This window comes from Triticum urartu, chromosome 5 (assembly GCF_003073215.2).
Source record: "Triticum urartu cultivar G1812 chromosome 5, Tu2.1, whole genome shotgun sequence".
Classification (NCBI taxonomy): domain Eukaryota; kingdom Viridiplantae; phylum Streptophyta; class Magnoliopsida; order Poales; family Poaceae; genus Triticum; species Triticum urartu.
In genome coordinates, this window is record NC_053026.1 from 39,396,860 (window position 1) to 39,413,878 (window position 17,019).

A 17,019-nucleotide genomic window follows, 5' to 3' on the forward strand; every position below is an offset into this window, starting at 1 on the left:
TGTTGTTATGCGGTTTGACCGATAAAGATCTTCGTAGAATATGTAGGAGCCAATATGAGCATCCAGGTTCTGCTATTGGTTATTGACCGAAGACGTGTCTCGGTCATGTCTACATAGTTCTCGAACCCATAGGGTCCGCACGCTTAATGTTCGGTGACGATTTGTATTATGAGTTTATGTGTTTTTATGTACCGAAGGTAGTTCGGAGTCCCGGATGAGATCGGGGACATGACGAGGAGTCTCGAAATGGTCAAGATGTAAAGATCTATATATTGGATGACTATATTCGGACATCGGAAAGGTTCCGAGTGATTCGGGTATTTTTCGGAGTACCGGAGAGTTACAGGAATTCATCAGGGAGTATATGGGCCTTATTGGGCTTTAGGGGAAAGCGAGAGGAGAGGCTGCGCGCCCCCCAAGGCCTAGTCTAAATTGGACTAGGGGGAGGGGTTGCGCCCCATCCTTCCTTCTCTTCTCTCTTCCCTTTCCTTGACTCCTACTCCTACTAGTTGGAAGGGGGGAATCCTACTCCCGGTGGGAGTAGGACTCATCCGGGGCGCGCCATAGGGGCCGACCCTCTCCCCTCTCCTCCACTCCTTTATATACGTGGCCAGGGGGCACCCCATGGACACAACGATTGATCATTGGTCTCTTAGCCGTGTGCGGTGCCCCCTCCACCATATTCCACCTTGGTAATATCGTAGCGGTGCTTAGGCGAAGCCCTGCATCGGTAGCATCATCAACACCGTCATCACGCCGTCGTGCTGACGGAACTCTCCTGCAAAGCTCTGCTGGATCGGAGTTCGTGGGACGTCATCGAGATGAACGTGTGCAGAACTCGAAGGTGTCGTGCGTTCGGTACTTGCATTGGTCGGATCGTGAAGACGTACGACTACATCAACCGCCTTGTCATAACGCTTCCGCTTTCGGTCTACGAGGGTACGTGGACACACTCTTCCCTCTCGTTCCTATGCATCACCACGATGATGTGTGTGCATAGGAAATTTTTTGAAATTACTACGTTCCCCAACAGAAATGCTCCACCATGTCGAGTCCCCAGACCGCGAAGGGCCAAGCGATCGGGATGGTCCAGAGTGCCAATGCCGGCTGGTGGCTGCGCTTGCTAAAGCGCTGGCATCCCTCGCACTTGAGGACGAGCGACTCGGTGTCTTCGAGGGCCTTGGGCCAGTCGAAACCATGGCGGAAGGCCTTGGACATCAGGGACCGTGAGGCGTCATGGTGTCCGCACTCGCGCTGGTGTATGTCGAGGAGGATCTCAATGCCCTTGTCTTGCTCAACGCAGCGCTGGAACACGACGGTGTTGCGTTTGACGAGCTCGTTGTTGATGATGATGTAGGCAGATGCCCGGCGCTGCACCTGCCGGGCCTCGGTCTCGTCCATGGGGAGAACCCTGTTCTCCAGGAACTCTCAGATGGGCAGGGCCCATGATGGCGCCGTCACCACGGCGAGGATGGCCACTATGGAGGGTTCCGGGACGTCAGCCCCCGAGTTGGGTTCAGCGGCCCCTGGTTCTTGAACGGCGGCGGCTGGGTCGATAGCAGCAGTCCCCGGGCCGGGTACGGCGGTGGCCGGGTCGATGGTAGCAGCCCCCGGGCCGGGTTCAGCAGTCCTCGGGCCGGGTTGAGGTGCGGCCGGGGCGTCCGGGACGTGGATGGACTCGTAGTCCGGAGATGACTTGACGGACGGCTTGCGCAGGTGCTCGAGGGAGACGCCGAACGGGATGGATCGCCGGGACGAGGCGATCTTGGTGAGTGTGTTTGCCGCCTCGTTTACTGCGCGTGGGACATGGAGGAACTCGCAGCCCGCGAAGAACCCGGACAGCTTCTGGACGAGGAAGCGGTAGCTCGCCATGTTGGGGTCGCGGGCATCCCATTCGCTGGAGCACTGTTGCACCACCAGATCCGAGTCGCCATAACATAGGATGCGCTGGATGCCGAGTTCCTTTGCCCTCAAGAAGTTTTGAGGAATTCAAGCATAATCGTATGCGGATTTTCGTGCTGAACATTTTGATATATTATACGTTTTTTTCTGACATCGTATGCAGAAGTTATAGCGTTTTACATTTTCCCTACACTTTTTGCAAAACATGTCCAAATTTAAGTTTTTAAATTTTCCTAACTAGTAGATGTAAGAACATAACTACATCTCGAAGGATTTTAATTTTTGAAACATTTTGATATATTATACGTTTTTTTCTAACATCGTATGCAAAAGTTATAGCTGTTTTACATTTTCCCTACACTTTTTGCAAAACATGTCCAAATTTAAGTTTTTAAATTTTCCTAACTAGTAGATGTAGTAACATAACTACATCTCGAAGGATTTTAATTTTTGAATTTTTTATCATTTTCTTTTGCTTTTTACAAAACCGAAAAGGCGATCCACAGGGGGGGTATAGTTTCAAAAATGGGACCTTTAGTAGTAGCGAGGGATTTTACCCCTCGCTACTACTATGGCATGTCCCAGAGGGGCACGGTTGAGACCTCTTAGTAGTAGCGAGGGGTAAAAACTTAGTAGTAGCGCGGGTTTATAACCCTCGCTACTACTATGGCATGGCCCAGGGGCACGGTAGAGACCGCTTAGTAGTAGCGAGGGGTAAAAACCAGCGCTACTGCTATCAGCTTAGTAGTAGCGAGGGTTAAAAACCCGCGCTACTACTATGGCATGTCCCGGGGGGCACGGTAGAGACCGCTTAGTAGTAGCGAGGGTTAAAAACCAGTGCTACTGCTATCAACTTAGTAGTAGCGAGGTTTAAAAACCCGCGCTGCTGCTAGCAGCGCCTGATTTTAAAGGGCGCTGCTGGTAAGATTCTGTGTATAGGCTTTTCCCTAGTAGTATTCCGAGATATATTGTGCAACTTTCAACCGTTACGTTTATTATGACACGCTTCATCATTGTCATATTGCCTTGCATGATCATGTAGTTGACATCATATTTGTGGCAAAGCCACCATGCATAATTTCATACATGTTACTCTTGATTCATTGCCCATCCCGGTACACCGCCGGAGGCATTCATAAAGAGTCATACTTTGTACTAGTATCGAGTTGTAATCTTTGAGTTGTAAATAAATAGAAGTGTGATGATCATCATTAATAGAGCATTGTCCCAAAAAAAGGGGGAAGGCCAAATGAAAAAAAAGTCCAAATAAAAAAAGGGACAATGCTACTATCCTTTTTCCACACTTGTGCTTCAAAGCAGCACCATGATCTTCATGATAGAGAGTCTCTTATATTGTCACTTTCATATACTAGTGGGAATTTTTCATTATAGAACTTGGTTTGTATATTCCAACAATGGGCTTCCTCAAATGCACACCCACTTAGTTTCTTTTGTTGAGCTTTCATACATTTATAGCTCTAGTGCATCAGTTGCATGGCAATCCCTACTCCTTGCATTGACATCAATTGATGGGCATCTCCATAGCCCATTGATTAGCCGCGTCAATGTGAGACTTCCTTTTTTGTCTTCTCCACACAACCCCCATCATTATATTCTATTCCACCCATAGTGCTATGTCCATGGCTCACGCTCATGTATTGCGTGAAAGTTGAAAAAAGTTTGAGATTACTAAAGTATGAAACAATTGCTTGGCTTGTCATCAGGGTTGTGCATGATGAGAGCATTTTTGTGTGACGAAAATGAAGCATAGCCAAACTATATGATTTTGTAGGAATAAGCTTCCTTTGGCCATGTTATTTTGAGAAGACATAATTGCTTAGTTAGTGTGCTTGAAGTATTATTGTTTTTATGTCAATATTAAACTTTTGTCTTGAATCTTATGGATCTGAATATTCTTACCACAATAGATAAGATTACATTGATGAATATGTTAGGTAGCATTCCACATCAAAAAATCTGTTTTTATCATTTACCTACTAGAGGACAAGCAGGAATTAAGCTTGGGGATGCTTGATACGTCTCCAACGTATCTACAATTGTTGATTGTTCCATGCTATTATATTATCAACCTTGGAAGTTTTATATGCATTTATATGCTATTTTATATGATTTTTGGGACTAACCTATTAACCTAGAGCCCAGTGCCAGTTTCTGTTTTTTCCTTGTTTTTGAGTTTTACAGAAAAGGAATACCAAACGGAGTCCAATTGACATGCCAATTTTTGATGATTTTCTATGGACCAAAAGAAGCCCCCGGAGTAAAAGAGTTGGGCCAGAAGAGTCCCGGGCCTTCCACAAGGGTGGGGGCGCGCCCTACCCTCCCGGGCGCCGCCCTATCTCGTGGATGACTCGGGGACCCCCTGACTTGTTCCCAACGTCAAAAATTCCTAAAATACAGAAACCTCCAGAAAAAAACCTAGATCGGGAGTTCCGCCGCCACAAGCCTCCGTAGCCACCAAAAACCAATCTAGACCCGTTCCGGCACCTTGCCGGAGGGGGGAATCCCCCTCCGGTGGCCATCTTCATCATCCTGGCGCTCTCCATGACGAGGAGGGAGTAGTTCACCCTCAGGGGTGAGGGTATGTACCAGCAGCTATGTGTTTTATCTCTCTCTCTCTCTCTCTCGTGTTCTTGATTTGGCATGATCTTGATGTATCGCGAGTTTTGCTATTATAGTTGGATCTTATGATGTTTCTCCCCCTCTACTCTCTTGTAATGGATTGAGTTTTCCCTTTCAAGTTATCTTATCAGATTGAGTCTTTAAGGATTTGAGAACACTTGATGTATGTCTTGCATGTGCTTATTTGTGGTGACAATGGGATATTCACGTGATCTACTTGATGTATGTTTTGGTGATCAACTTGCGGGTTCCGTGACCTCATGAACTTATGCATAGGGGTTGGCACACGTTTTCGTCTTGACTCTCCGGTAGAAACTTTGGGGCACTCTTTGAAGTTCTTTGTGTTGGTTGAATAGATGAATCTGAGATTGTGTGATGCATATCATATAATCATACCCATGGATACTTGAGGTGACATTGGAGTATCTAGGTGACATTAGGGTTTTAATTGATTTGTGTCTTAAGGTGCTATTCTAGTACGAACTCTAGGATAGATTGAACGGAAAGAATAGCTTCGTGTTATTTGACTACAGACTCTTGAATAGATCGATCAGAAAGGATAACTTTGAGGTGGTTTCGTACCCTACAATAATCTCTTCGTTTGTTCTCCCCTATTAGTGACTTTGGAGTGACTCTTTGTTGCATGTTGAGGGACTGTTTATGATCCAATTATGTTATTATTGTTGAGAGAACTTGCACTAGTGAAAGTATGAACCCTAGGCCTTGTTTCCTAGCATTGCAATACCATTTACGCTCACTTTTATCATTAGTTACCTTGCTGTTTTTATATTTTTAGGTTACAAAAACCTATATCTACCATCCATATTGCACTTGTATCACCATCTCTTCGCCGAACTAGTGCACCTATACAATTTACCATTGTATTGGGTGTGTTGGGGACACAAGAGACTCTTTGTTATTTGGTTGCAGGGTTGTTTGAAAGAGACCATCTTCATCCTATGCCTCCCACGGATTGATGAACCTTATGTCATCCACTTGAGGGAAATTTGCTACTATCCTGCAAACCTCTGCACTTGGAGGCCCAACAACGTCTACAAGAAGAAGGTTGTGTAGTAGACATCAGACGCGCAGTGCGGCGAAGGAGGTGGCGAGTGCGTCGATGGCGTCGTCCGCCAGCATGACGGGCTCGTCGGAGTCGGAGAGGAGCCCTGTCTGAAGCATGCTCCCGGCCAGGACCTCGAGCTGCCCCACGGTGGGCGCCAACTGTCGTGGCGGGCGCATGGCAGATGCCAATGAATGGCTAAAGATAGGAGGAGGCTCGAGGGCACTGGTGGGCTCCAGAGGCGAGGTCGGCATGAGCGAGTGCGGGACGCAAGACATACCCAGGTTCGGGGCTCTCCGGAGAGATAACACCCCTAGTCCTGCCGAGTGTGGTTGATGTGTATCAGTACAGAGTTGCTCCTTGAGATGTGTCGGGGAAGAAGGAAGGCAGGCCAGGGCTTAGGCTGCTCCCTCTTCATGTGTGTGTGTATTCTACTGACCGGATTTCTTCACCCCTGTGCATGGAGGCCTCCTGGGGGTTTTTATAGGTCAACCCCCCGGGGTACAATGGTAATGTTACAAGGCCGTGGGGTCAGGTTGTCATTGTCTAGGAAGCCGACGCTGGGACCCGCCGGGGGCCCAGGCTCACCGAGTTCTTCGGGCACGGGGCCCGCTGGGTATGGGGGCACTGTTGGCCGTCTTGTCGATCGTTAGGGAGTGGCCGGGTTGAGCCGGCTACAGTGGCGCTCCGTCAGGTCACCGCTTGCTGGCGTCATTGGTGACGATGGTTGCACTGTTGCCACGCCGGCCTTAGTCAGCGGGTAGGTGGGGCACTGTTGCCATGCCCCGGCTGACCAGAGGCATGGGCAGGGCACTGTTGCCTCGGTCATCGGTAGGTGGAGACTCGTCCCATCGTACGGCTAGGACGGGACGGGAGCTGACCCGTGGCCGGGTTGAGGAACGCGCCAAGGGTGAAGCTGGCTTGTTGGGGAAGTCTTGACGTACCGAGCTCGGCTGTCTTGAGTTGGTGGTCGGGGCCGAATCGAGGAGTCCGACCGGGTTGCGGAGTTTGGCCGGGTCGAGTGACCTGGCCAAGCGTGAGCCGGCTCGAGAGGCTTGCTGGCCCCGTTGTTTTTGAAAAGGATCCGGGTTCCGTTGCCTACCTGGGGTTCATCCCCCCGACAATAGTAGTAGACCATGAACCTCAACATTGTCTTTCTATTAGAGAATACATCATATTCTTCCTTCTCTTCCCATTAGCAATTTTATATAAGTATTTGATGTTTGCATCGCCTTGTAGGAGCCATGCATCTTTCGCTAGATCTGTTATAGCAATACATCTCTTCTTCCTCATAAATGTGCATCAAGGCCCCTTCAACAAAACTTTTCCTCTCAAAATGTTCACCAGATATACATTCCATTCCTTCAAGGATCTCCAGATCCTCCAGTTTTGCCAACACCTCTTTCTTCCTTTTGTTACTATCTTCTCTGATATTAGCCCCCCCCCCTCCCCCATACACACACAACTTTGAAGATTATCCTTCACTTTCTTCAACTTTAAGAATACCCTACTCATGTTATCCTTGGCACTGACAGGAGCCAACCAAGCCAGCTCAACTCTCCTCATCTCGCTGTGTCCGCATCCCCTTTTCAGTAGTTTTTGAATTGTAGAGGATAGCTAGCCAATGAAACCTCACACGTGACACACGTGCACGTACACACACATCCACACCCTACCATCTCCTGCCTGTCTTTCTCCCTTTGATTCGACCACAGTAGAAGAGTCCAATTGAGAGGGAGCAACGATGAAAATAGAGATGCTAAGTTGGAACCTGAAGTAGCTCCCTCGATCATGTGGAGCAACCAGGCGGTGCAAGATGCCTATAGCAGCTCCTCGTCAGCGTGGTCGACGACGATAGGGGCATCGGAATGGGGTTTTGGTCGGTGGGGAAGAGGGTGACAAGATAACAAGGAGGAGTGAAAAGAAGAGTGAGAAAATGGAGATCTTGTTTCTCATGGCTAGGGCTGAAACGGGGCGATGGGCTGTCCACGAACAAATGGGGCCCGTTGGAGAAGGGTTCCAGTCCAAACATGTCCTTGGACAGCCACTCGGCTAAATCGGATGGTGCCTCTTGTTGTTGCCCTGACCGACCTTTCTTCGGCCTAAAAAAACTGACTTTATTAAAAGGAAATAAAGTACTCTCTCTGTCCGGAAGTACTTGTTGAAGAAATGCATAAAAATAGATGTATCTAGAACTATAATATGTCTAGATACATCAATTTTTCCGACAAGTATTTTTGGATGGAGGGAGTAATATGGGAATCTTCTATTATTACCACCTGGTTTTTATTCCGCGAGTTGTCTTGGCGGCTTTCTGCTCCGAACGGACAACAACCAGGGAGAGATCCAGCCGCACTCCCTTCCAATCCACCCAACGGCGCTCCACCACTCCCCCGCATCCCCATTTCAAAAGTTTTTGAATCGCAACGGATACCCAGCCAGCCAGCCAGTCAATCACATCTACATCTCCAACCCAAGCAAGCGCCTCCGTCCCACCGTCTCCCCTCTCCTCCTCCTCCCCCTTCGATCCGGCCGCAGCAGCAGCAGATCCAGTCGATCTCGCGCGGGCGGCAGCCATGGAGATGCTGCGGCGGAACCTCAAGCGCCAGACCTCGCGCGCGCGGTCCCTCTCCCCGCTCTCCGTCGCCTCCCCCGCCGACGACCAGGAGAACCTCCACCCCAACCTCGCCGCCGCCCCGCCCTCCCCGGCCGGCAAACCCTCCACGCCGCCGCCGGGCCCGTCCAAGCCCGTCCCCGTTCCCCAGCCGGCGGCCGCGCCCACCCAGCAGCGGCCGGTCGACGACGAGCCCGCCGTCAAGGTACGCACCGTCCGCTCATTCATTCACGCGACGAGCCCGCTTCTTCTCCACGGGTCGGTCGTCCTTACGCTTACAGATCTCGCGGGGTGACGGTTGTGGCAGGTCGTGGTGCGGGTGCGGCCGGCGGTCAGCCTGCCGGTGGACGGCAAGGACCTCTTCTTCGTGCGCAAGACCTCCCCCGACTCCATCGCCGTCGGCGACCGCGCCTTTGCCGTTGACGGCTTCCTCGACGACAGGGCTTCCCAGGTAACCTCTGCTTCCAATTGCTCTGCTCCGTCAGTCGGAGCAGCTTTGCTTGCTTTGGTGGAGCTTTGCCGTAATCATGAGACTAATTCTGTGGTTGATGGTGAATTGGTGATTGGCAGGAGGATGCGTTCCATCTGGTGGGTGTGCCCATGATCCACAGCGCCCTCGCCGGATTCAACACCTCCCTCGTCTGCTACGGCCAGGTACTGCCATTTCTTCTGTACTGTCTTCTCTGTTCCTCCTCCTGCTGCTGACGCTCTGCTCGTCGATTCATTCATACCAGAGTGGCACAGGGAAGACATACACCATGTGGGGCCCCCTCGCCGCCATGTTCGACAACCGCTCCGACCGGGCCGACCGGGGGATCGTGCCTCGCTTCTTCCAGAACCTCTTCTCCCAAATCCAAGGCGTAAGAGCCCTTTCTTTATCTCTAGTTCCCGGCAGTTTTCAGTTAAGCTGCTTCGATTCTCTTGTTGAATTGTTCTTTTCCTGTTTCAGAACGAAGAGAGCTCCCCTGAGAAGCACACAAGTTACCAGTGCCGGTGCTCCTTTCTCGAGGTGCTTACTTAGAAAACGGATGAATACTGCATCTACACATATGGATTTCTAGAACTGAAATGTTTTGAACAAAAAAATGCTTCCAGGATTCACAACTGAACCACCAACCGAATTTTTAATTTCTCTGCTTTCCAACTTCTTGCAGGTATTTAATGAGCAGATCAATGACCTGCTTGATCCATCTCAACGTAATCTTCAGGTATATTCTTACTCAAGAAAGTTACATTGAAACGTGCACTTGTGCTGGTTTATATGGATATCTTACCCAGCTCCACCCTTTTAGATAAGAGAGACCACTGGCAATGGTGTCCATGTCGAAAACTTGACCGAGGAGTATGTATCGACAGTCGAGGATGTAAATCAGATCTTGATGAAGGTATTGTGAGAGGCCTAACCAATACGTACTTATTACTATTTAATTGTGTGTATTTATAGTTTTCAGAGAAACCAATAGGATAACTGAAGCTCGTGTCTAGTTAGTGTTAAGAAAGTTAAAAATTGTTAAAATTCTTGATTCAGTGATTAAAAATATATTTGATGCATGGTTTTCAGAGAAACCAATAGGATAATTGAAGCTCATGTCTAGTTAGTGTTACAGGGAATAGCGCACCGTGATTATGTTTTTTTAAGAAGAAAGTTCAAAATTGGTATTTCTATTCTGTCCAGAAAGGCAATCCTTGTTTGCATGAACAATTATGTGCACTCTACAGTGACTAAGTTAGAGCTATCCAAAAAGCTTATTTGGAAACCCAGCTGCAATTATAATGCTTAGATCGCACCAATTCATGATAATTGCTTTTCACCATGCTCTCTCAGCACCATTACTATTTTGCTGTATCTGGTGTGATATGTACAATAACCATCATGTGCTTCAGTCTGCCATTGTTCTAGGGTTGTCGCTAGTTATCTTGATACCAAAGTTTCCAATCATATATGTCATGCTTAGCATGAGTTGCTTCCTTTTGCAGGGCCTGACAAAAAGAAAAATTGGCGTTGATAGTATGAACTTGAAAAATTCACGTTCTCACGTGATATTCACTTGTGTCATTGAAGCTTGGAGCAAGGTAATCATATTCCCCTCATAAGATTTTATGCAAATAATGTTTTCTTCTGTTGTGTATTTTGTTGCCTGTTATCCATTTGCACTTTACAGCCATTAATTTGACTGCAAATATTGTAGTAATCATATATTCGTATCAGTGCTAGAGCTCATCAAAAGTTCAATATCCTGCTAGTTCATTCTACTCTAATTTGAAATGTCTGCACCTGATCAGCCGATGTAGATGTGGTGATTTATCTTACTTCATTTTGAATAGTCTGCTGATAAGAGGATATAAATTTGGTGATTTATCTTACTTTATTCAACTAATATTGCAGGATTTGTCATCAAATGGCTTTAGTAGTTCAAAAACTAGCAAAATTACCTTTGTTGATCTAGCTGGTGTTGATATTGATGAAAGTGATGGCGCTGGCAAGAACATTACACGAGAGGAAAGATACGTTAAGAAGTCTCTCTCAAACCTCGGGTATGTTGTTTAATGATAAGTACACAATTATTTTTCCTATTGGGATTGCATGATTGATATTTTTGTTACTATACATATTTACTGATCCTTCTTGTAACAAAAACATTCAGATTGTGTGGTTGATATTTTTGCAATTATTGACACTAATACGTCATTGCCTCTTTAACAAGAATGTAAAAAGGCAGATATCTCACGTTTGCACACTGTGGTTTTAGGAAACTAGTCAATATTCTTTCAGAAGAACCAAAGCCCCAGGAAGATGAATTGCCATACAGCCAGTCCCGTTTGACACATGTGCTGAAGGATACGCTAGGCGGCAATTCAAGGGCTACATTTTTGTGTTCCATTTCTTCAGAGCACAGGTATGTTTGGCTCTGGAATTCTCATATGCCCCTTGCATTTTCTTGAGCGCTTTATCATTAGGGGGTATGCTACAGTTTCTTAAGTTGGCATGTTCCCCTGAAATGCAGATGCAGGTCTGAGACTTTAAGCACGCTAAGGTTTGGTGAGCGAACAAAGCTCATGCCGAACAAAGCTGTGGTAAATGAGATATCAGAAGATGATGTTAATGGTCTGAGTGATCAGATCCGTCAGCTGAAGGTACTACAGGAGCACAGTAGAGAGTAGACATATGTGGCAACAGTTTACAGAAATTTGCAAATTTGCTAATTGTGTTCTATGACCTGCAGGATGAACTTGTAAGAACCAAGTCTGGAGAGCACGCAACATCTGAGACTGGATACCTCAATGCACAAATTGCTCGAGCGAGCTTGCACAGTTTGCGTGTGAGCCTCAATCGCTCTATAATTTTGCCCCTTATTGAAGTTGAGACAGATGATGAAATGGATGTGGATGAAGATGATGTGCATGAACTGCGTGATCAGATTAGCAAGATTCATTCTTCATCTGAAGACACTCTTGATGACTTCATGGATGCAGAGAGTGGAGAGGACAGTCCAATACCATGGGAACATGATGATCAGGTTGTCATAGATGACAGTGAAGGCCCACTTCAGGAAGAGCCCCAGAAAATGCACAGCAATACAAATGCTGATCATGACCAGGTTTCTCACAGGAAATCTGTTCTATCAATTAGTGCTTCCGAACAGCTGAGCCCAATCCAAGACGCGATGTTCTGCTCTTCTCCAAAGATCCACAAGGCAAGAAGGAGCATTGCGTCGCCAGGGTTCTCTCCGAGCAAGCTTGGTGAATCCAGCCCAGGAGAAGCCGATTTGGAAACATATAGGAAGAGTGCAGTGCGTTCCTCCTTACAATCGAGCAAGCTTAGTCCCACTGACTCGCTGGCCGCAAGTCTCCAACGGGGCCTGCACATTATAGAGTATCATCAGCAGAATCCTCCAGCACCACGAAAATCGTTTGTTGGCCTTTCATTTGACCATTTTGCACTGAACCCCCGCCAGTCAGCAAAAGCAAGTTCAGCCCTTGAGGCATTACCGGAGGGGGACGCCAGTTCGGCTTCTACCATTTGCTCATCCTGCAAGAAAGCAATGGATACAAATGAGGACCATTTAGAGGACATCAACTCAGAGAAGCAGATTGTAACGGCGACTGCTGTCACATCCAATGACTTGGCTAATGCTTCCCTCCAGGTATGCTATTTTGTTGGCAGAGTTTGTACTCATCAAATCTTGGCACCTGCTTACACATTTTTACTCTACCAGGACGGTGATATCTCTTCGACTACTGGCTCTAAGAGAGTGGCTGAGCTTGAAGCTTTATGTGAAGAACAGGGAGCTAAGATCAAGGAGTTGAGCAACTTGGTATGTGGTGTTTTACTTGTGAGTTGTGAATAAGTTTCTTCAGGCAATTATCATTTCCATTCCTTGACAATTTTCTCTGCTCAATTGCAGATTGGGCAACAAAAGAAGGGACCAGAAGATGTTATGCCTATGAGGGAACTAACTGCTGAACAATGTGAGGATAGCAAAATGCCACTCGATGTGAATGAGAGGGAAGCACTTGAAGGCGAGATCCAGAGGCTGAAGGACCAAGTAAAGCTTCTCACGGACGGATCAACAGCAAACGACAGCCTTCTGGATCAGATAAGGAACGGCAGCACGGACCAGGAGTACGAGCTGGAGAAAGAGCGGCAAAAATGGACGGAGTCCGAGAGCAAATGGATATCTCTCACCGAGGAGCTGAGGGTGGACCTGGAGTCGAGCCGGAGGCACGCGGAGAAGACGGAGGCGGAGCTCCGGGACGAGAAGAAGTGCACGGAGGAGCTGGACGACGCCCTCCAGCGGGCCATCTACGGCCACGCCAGGATCATCGAGCACTACGTGGAGCTCCAGGAGCTGTACAACGACCTCCTCGAGCGGCACCGCGGCGTCATGGGGGGCATCGCGGAGGTGAAGAGGGCGGCCGCCAGGGCCGGCAAGAAGGGCTGCGGCACGGCCTTCGCCGCCGCCCTCGCCGCGGAGCTGTCGATGGTGAGGATCGACCGGGAGAAGGAGCGGGCGCAGCTCAGGGAGCAGAACAGGAGGCTACGCGTCCAGCTCCGGGACACCGCGGAGGCGGTGCATGCCGCCGGTGAGCTGCTCGTGAGGCTCAGGGAAGCCGAGGAGGCGTCCACGCAAGAGAAGGTCCGTCCGGCCGGTTCAAACTTCAGAGCACCACCATTTTTGGTTCAGGAGATCCATTTTGGTCTCGTGAAACTCATTTTTTTGGTCTTGTGTTTGTCTTGCAGGAGAGGAGTGCCGCCATGCTGCAGGAGAACCAGAAGCTCAAGAAGCAGCTGGAGAAGACGAGGAAGAAGCACGAGGTGGAGATCGAGACGATGAAGCACTACCTGGCGGAGAGCCGGCTGCCGGAGTCGGCCCTGGAGGGGTTCTACCGCAGCGAGGATGCGCCCAGGGAGTACAGCCATGCTCCCAGGGAGTCGTCCACTGTCCAAGACGACGATCAGTCCTGGCGTTCTGCGTTCAAGTCTGAATTCGAATGATTGCTCGAACTTCAGTGATTCGTCGGCTCCTTTGCCACCACCACCGACGGTGACGAAGATGATCACTCCTGGCGAGCTGCTGCGTTTGCCTCTAAATTGCTTGAGTAAGTCAACTGGGCCTGGTTGACAGTTAGGAAACAAGCGTTGGTTCTTCGATCTTTCTTGATTTTTATACATGTCTATGATGGTTCATGTGCCCACTGTTGGGGCAGAGCTTTGATTTTTTTATGTATGATGACAGTTTGTACTTCTTCCCCCTTTGTATGATTGATGGGTTTACATTTCCTCTTGAGAACTGCTAGTTTATATATTTCATACTGAAAGCATTCACTGAAGCAGAAGGCAGGCAGTTGTCAAACATCCAAGTGCAGGTCTTCTTTTAAAGGCTGAACTGAAAATATGTACTACTTCCCTTTGTATCATTGAGTCTTGCATTCAAGTGCAGTCTTGAGTCTTGCATGTCTGCTAGTATAGTACTAGGTATTTAATCAACCGCACAATATAATTATTCAGTGATAATTATTGCTATTTATCTGGCAGATGAGATGGAGTTTGATCTTGAAATTTTGCACATATATAATATCCACTGCATGGTAAATTATGAAATCCCATTAACGGCACATCTCTGCCTTGACCGAGCCACTCTCTCACTGCCCACTCTCAGACCTCACTCTTTCAGCCGACTCTCTTCTGCTCGGACCACGCCGCCGCCGCTGTTGCTGCTAGTCGAAGTTGAGGATGCCTCAGCTAGTCGAAGTTGAGGATGCCTTCCTAGAAGGATGAGGAGGAGAGCTAGCTAGGACGACGACATCTCCATGGTTGGCATGGAAATGGAGCTCTTTGTAGGTCCACCATGCTCAAACTTAATTAGGGTTAGTGTTAGGTTTTGTAAAGGTGGGGATGTTTTCATTTTATGCGCTCCAGCGCTTGAATCCAAGGTTGTTCCTGTTACGATGCTTGCAAGAAACACCTGACACTATGGTGGATCCATCTTTCTATGGATTTATGCTTGCCTGAGCCAAAATGCATGGTCAATGGTCGAAGAAGATGGTGGCTTTTGAAGTTAGTTTGACTTGTAGTCTTCAACTATATTGTGGATGTGGTTGTTTCTGAGGTTTGGTGTGGTGTGTTGTGGTGCTATAACTGAATGTGTGAGGTAGTATGTTGTGCATCTTCACTTTTTTTTGAATTGCACACTGAATAATTTATTTGGTGAAATCCACTTGGACTGAATGTAAACAATAGAGTATACTCAATTCTGAATTGAACTCAATAATGCAGTTAACTGAATTTAACTCAATAATCTAGTTAACTGCACGATGACTCCATTATGTAGTATTCTGAAGCTAACTGAACAACACATCTTTCTTGAAATGTCCATGGCTCCCCATTATGCAGTATTTTGGTGGTATAACACAACTTTTCACAACTCTCTACAAATGAACCCATTTCAAGCTCTATATGGCTTCCCTCCCCCCATGGTTGGAGAATCCAGTCAACCAGATTTCTTAGGTGAGGACCCTCCTGATTTACTGCTCGACAAGGATGTAGCTCGTCAAATGATCAAGCAAACTTGCAAAAGGCACAAGAAAGGATAAAACACTTTGTGGACAAAAAAAGGAAAGGAAGAGTTTTTCAGGAGGGACACATGGTTTACATAAAAATCCAGCCCTACATGCACACCTATCTCAGCATTCACCTGCATAATGGAGTACATTTTAATTACTATGGCCCATTCAGAATTCTTAAGAAAGTAGGAAACCATGTATATTAGATGCTCCTTCCTAAGGGGAGTAAACTACGCCACACCTTTCATGCGAGCCAGTTGAAGCAACACACCGGAACTCATGTCATTCCTACCAAACACTTGCCCATAGTGGATGATCAGGGCCAAATTCAACTCCAACCTGAAGCAGTTCCAAATAACAAGCTCATTCCAAGACCCTAAGGAGAAATCTATATTCCAGTTGCTAGATGGTTGGTCAAATGAGCAAATCTGCCCGACTCACATTTATCCAGAAGATCTCCCTAAATTTCTAGCCTTGAGGACAAGTCTGGTCTTTTCTATGTATGTGTGTGTGTGTGTGTGTGTGTGTGTGGGGGGGGGGGGGGGGGGTATTGTCAGGCTCCTTCCTTCCCATGTTCTTCTTCTTCTTCTTCTTCTTCAGTAGTTGTTCCCTTGCCGGCAACGGGCCCAAGCCCTTGGATCTACAACATGCGGCTAACATGATGAAGTGAAGCGGGACACTGAACTACTCAAGTCACCAGCCGACAGTCGCCCGATCCCCATCTGTCGGTTAAGATCAAATTACTGGTTCACGCCTTTTTATCGTATCTGCTCAAGGTTGCTATCGAGCTTCCTTTTACCTTCAGTGAACCTTTTTTCTCTTCTAAGGACCTCAGATCCATGCCGGAGAGGCATCGATGCAAACGGGTGTAAACCCTAACTGCCGCCGGGTGGTTGGCGACCACCTCCCTCCCTCTTGTAACAGGAACCCTAACTACTCCAGTTTTTCTAAGATCCGAGCGCTAGTTCTCTCAATTCTCGCATGTTCAGCCTGTCAAGGCCTAATTAGCTGGGCGTCCTTTAATCCTCCGCATCTAACGCCCGGCCGCCCAGCGCACGCGTCGAACGCTAAGGCTGGTCGTAATGGCGAGTATCATATACTAGTATCATGCATATGATATTAGTGTATGATACTACTCCCTCCGTTTTTTTTTAGTCCGCATATAAATTTTGGTCAAAGTCAAGCTTTGTAGAGTTTAACTAACTTTATATTAAAAAATATAAACATTCACAATATGACATTAATATTATCAGATGCGCCATGAAACGTATTTTCATACTATATAGTTTTAGTGTTGTAGATGTTCATATTTTCTTATATAAACTTGGTCAAACTTTGTGTAGTTTGACTTTGGTCAAATCTTATATGCAGAGTAAAAAGAAACAGAGGGAGTACATCCGTAGTGCATAGTATCATAGTTAACTTCATTTATTGCCATGCAAGACAGACAGTAGTACACCGTTTAATATGATACGGTATCATGATATGATATTCAACCCTCTCTTTCTTCATTTAATTCTATGCCACCTCATCAAATTTGCCTAATTGACATGCATGATACTACCTATGATACTACCATTACGACCAGCCTAATCCCCTCCTATTCCGCCTTACACCTCCCAGCGCACGCGTGTAGACCCTTCCGCCCTCAAAGAAGCTCGACCTCCTCCAGCCGCGAGGACGCCGGCGCTCCCCCTCCCCCCGCCGCCACCCACGCCCCATGACGGCGTAAACT

At 47.5% G+C, this 17,019-nt stretch overlaps 1 protein-coding gene across 1 annotated transcript; it reads left to right on the forward strand.

Moving 5' to 3' along the window:
• The first annotated feature begins 7,963 nt into the window (after positions 1 to 7,963).
• Positions 7,964 to 14,026, forward strand: LOC125507743 (kinesin-like protein KIN-12C). The gene is made up of 15 exons (XM_048672235.1): positions 7,964 to 8,424; positions 8,527 to 8,670; positions 8,790 to 8,873; positions 8,954 to 9,079; positions 9,169 to 9,228; positions 9,374 to 9,427; positions 9,512 to 9,604; positions 10,197 to 10,292; positions 10,606 to 10,754; positions 10,970 to 11,116; positions 11,225 to 11,354; positions 11,444 to 12,364; positions 12,437 to 12,535; positions 12,626 to 13,357; positions 13,462 to 14,026. Exons 1-15 carry the CDS (start codon positions 8,182 to 8,184, stop codon positions 13,714 to 13,716), a joined length of 3,333 nt encoding a protein of 1,110 aa, XP_048528192.1. The 5' UTR covers positions 7,964 to 8,181; the 3' UTR covers positions 13,717 to 14,026.
• The last annotated feature ends 2,993 nt before the right edge of the window (positions 14,027 to 17,019 follow it).

Excerpts from the sequence above, each read along its gene's own strand:
- LOC125507743 (XM_048672235.1), top strand. The coding sequence starts at position 8,182 with ATGGAGATGCTGCGGCGGAACCTCAAGCGCCAGACCTCGCGCGCGCGG. Across the intron at positions 8,874-8,953 it reads CCCTCGTCTGCTACGGCCAG|AGTGGCACAGGGAAGACATA; the intron begins GTACTGCCATTT and ends CATTCATACCAG. Across the intron at positions 12,536-12,625 it reads TCAAGGAGTTGAGCAACTTG|ATTGGGCAACAAAAGAAGGG; the intron begins GTATGTGGTGTT and ends GCTCAATTGCAG.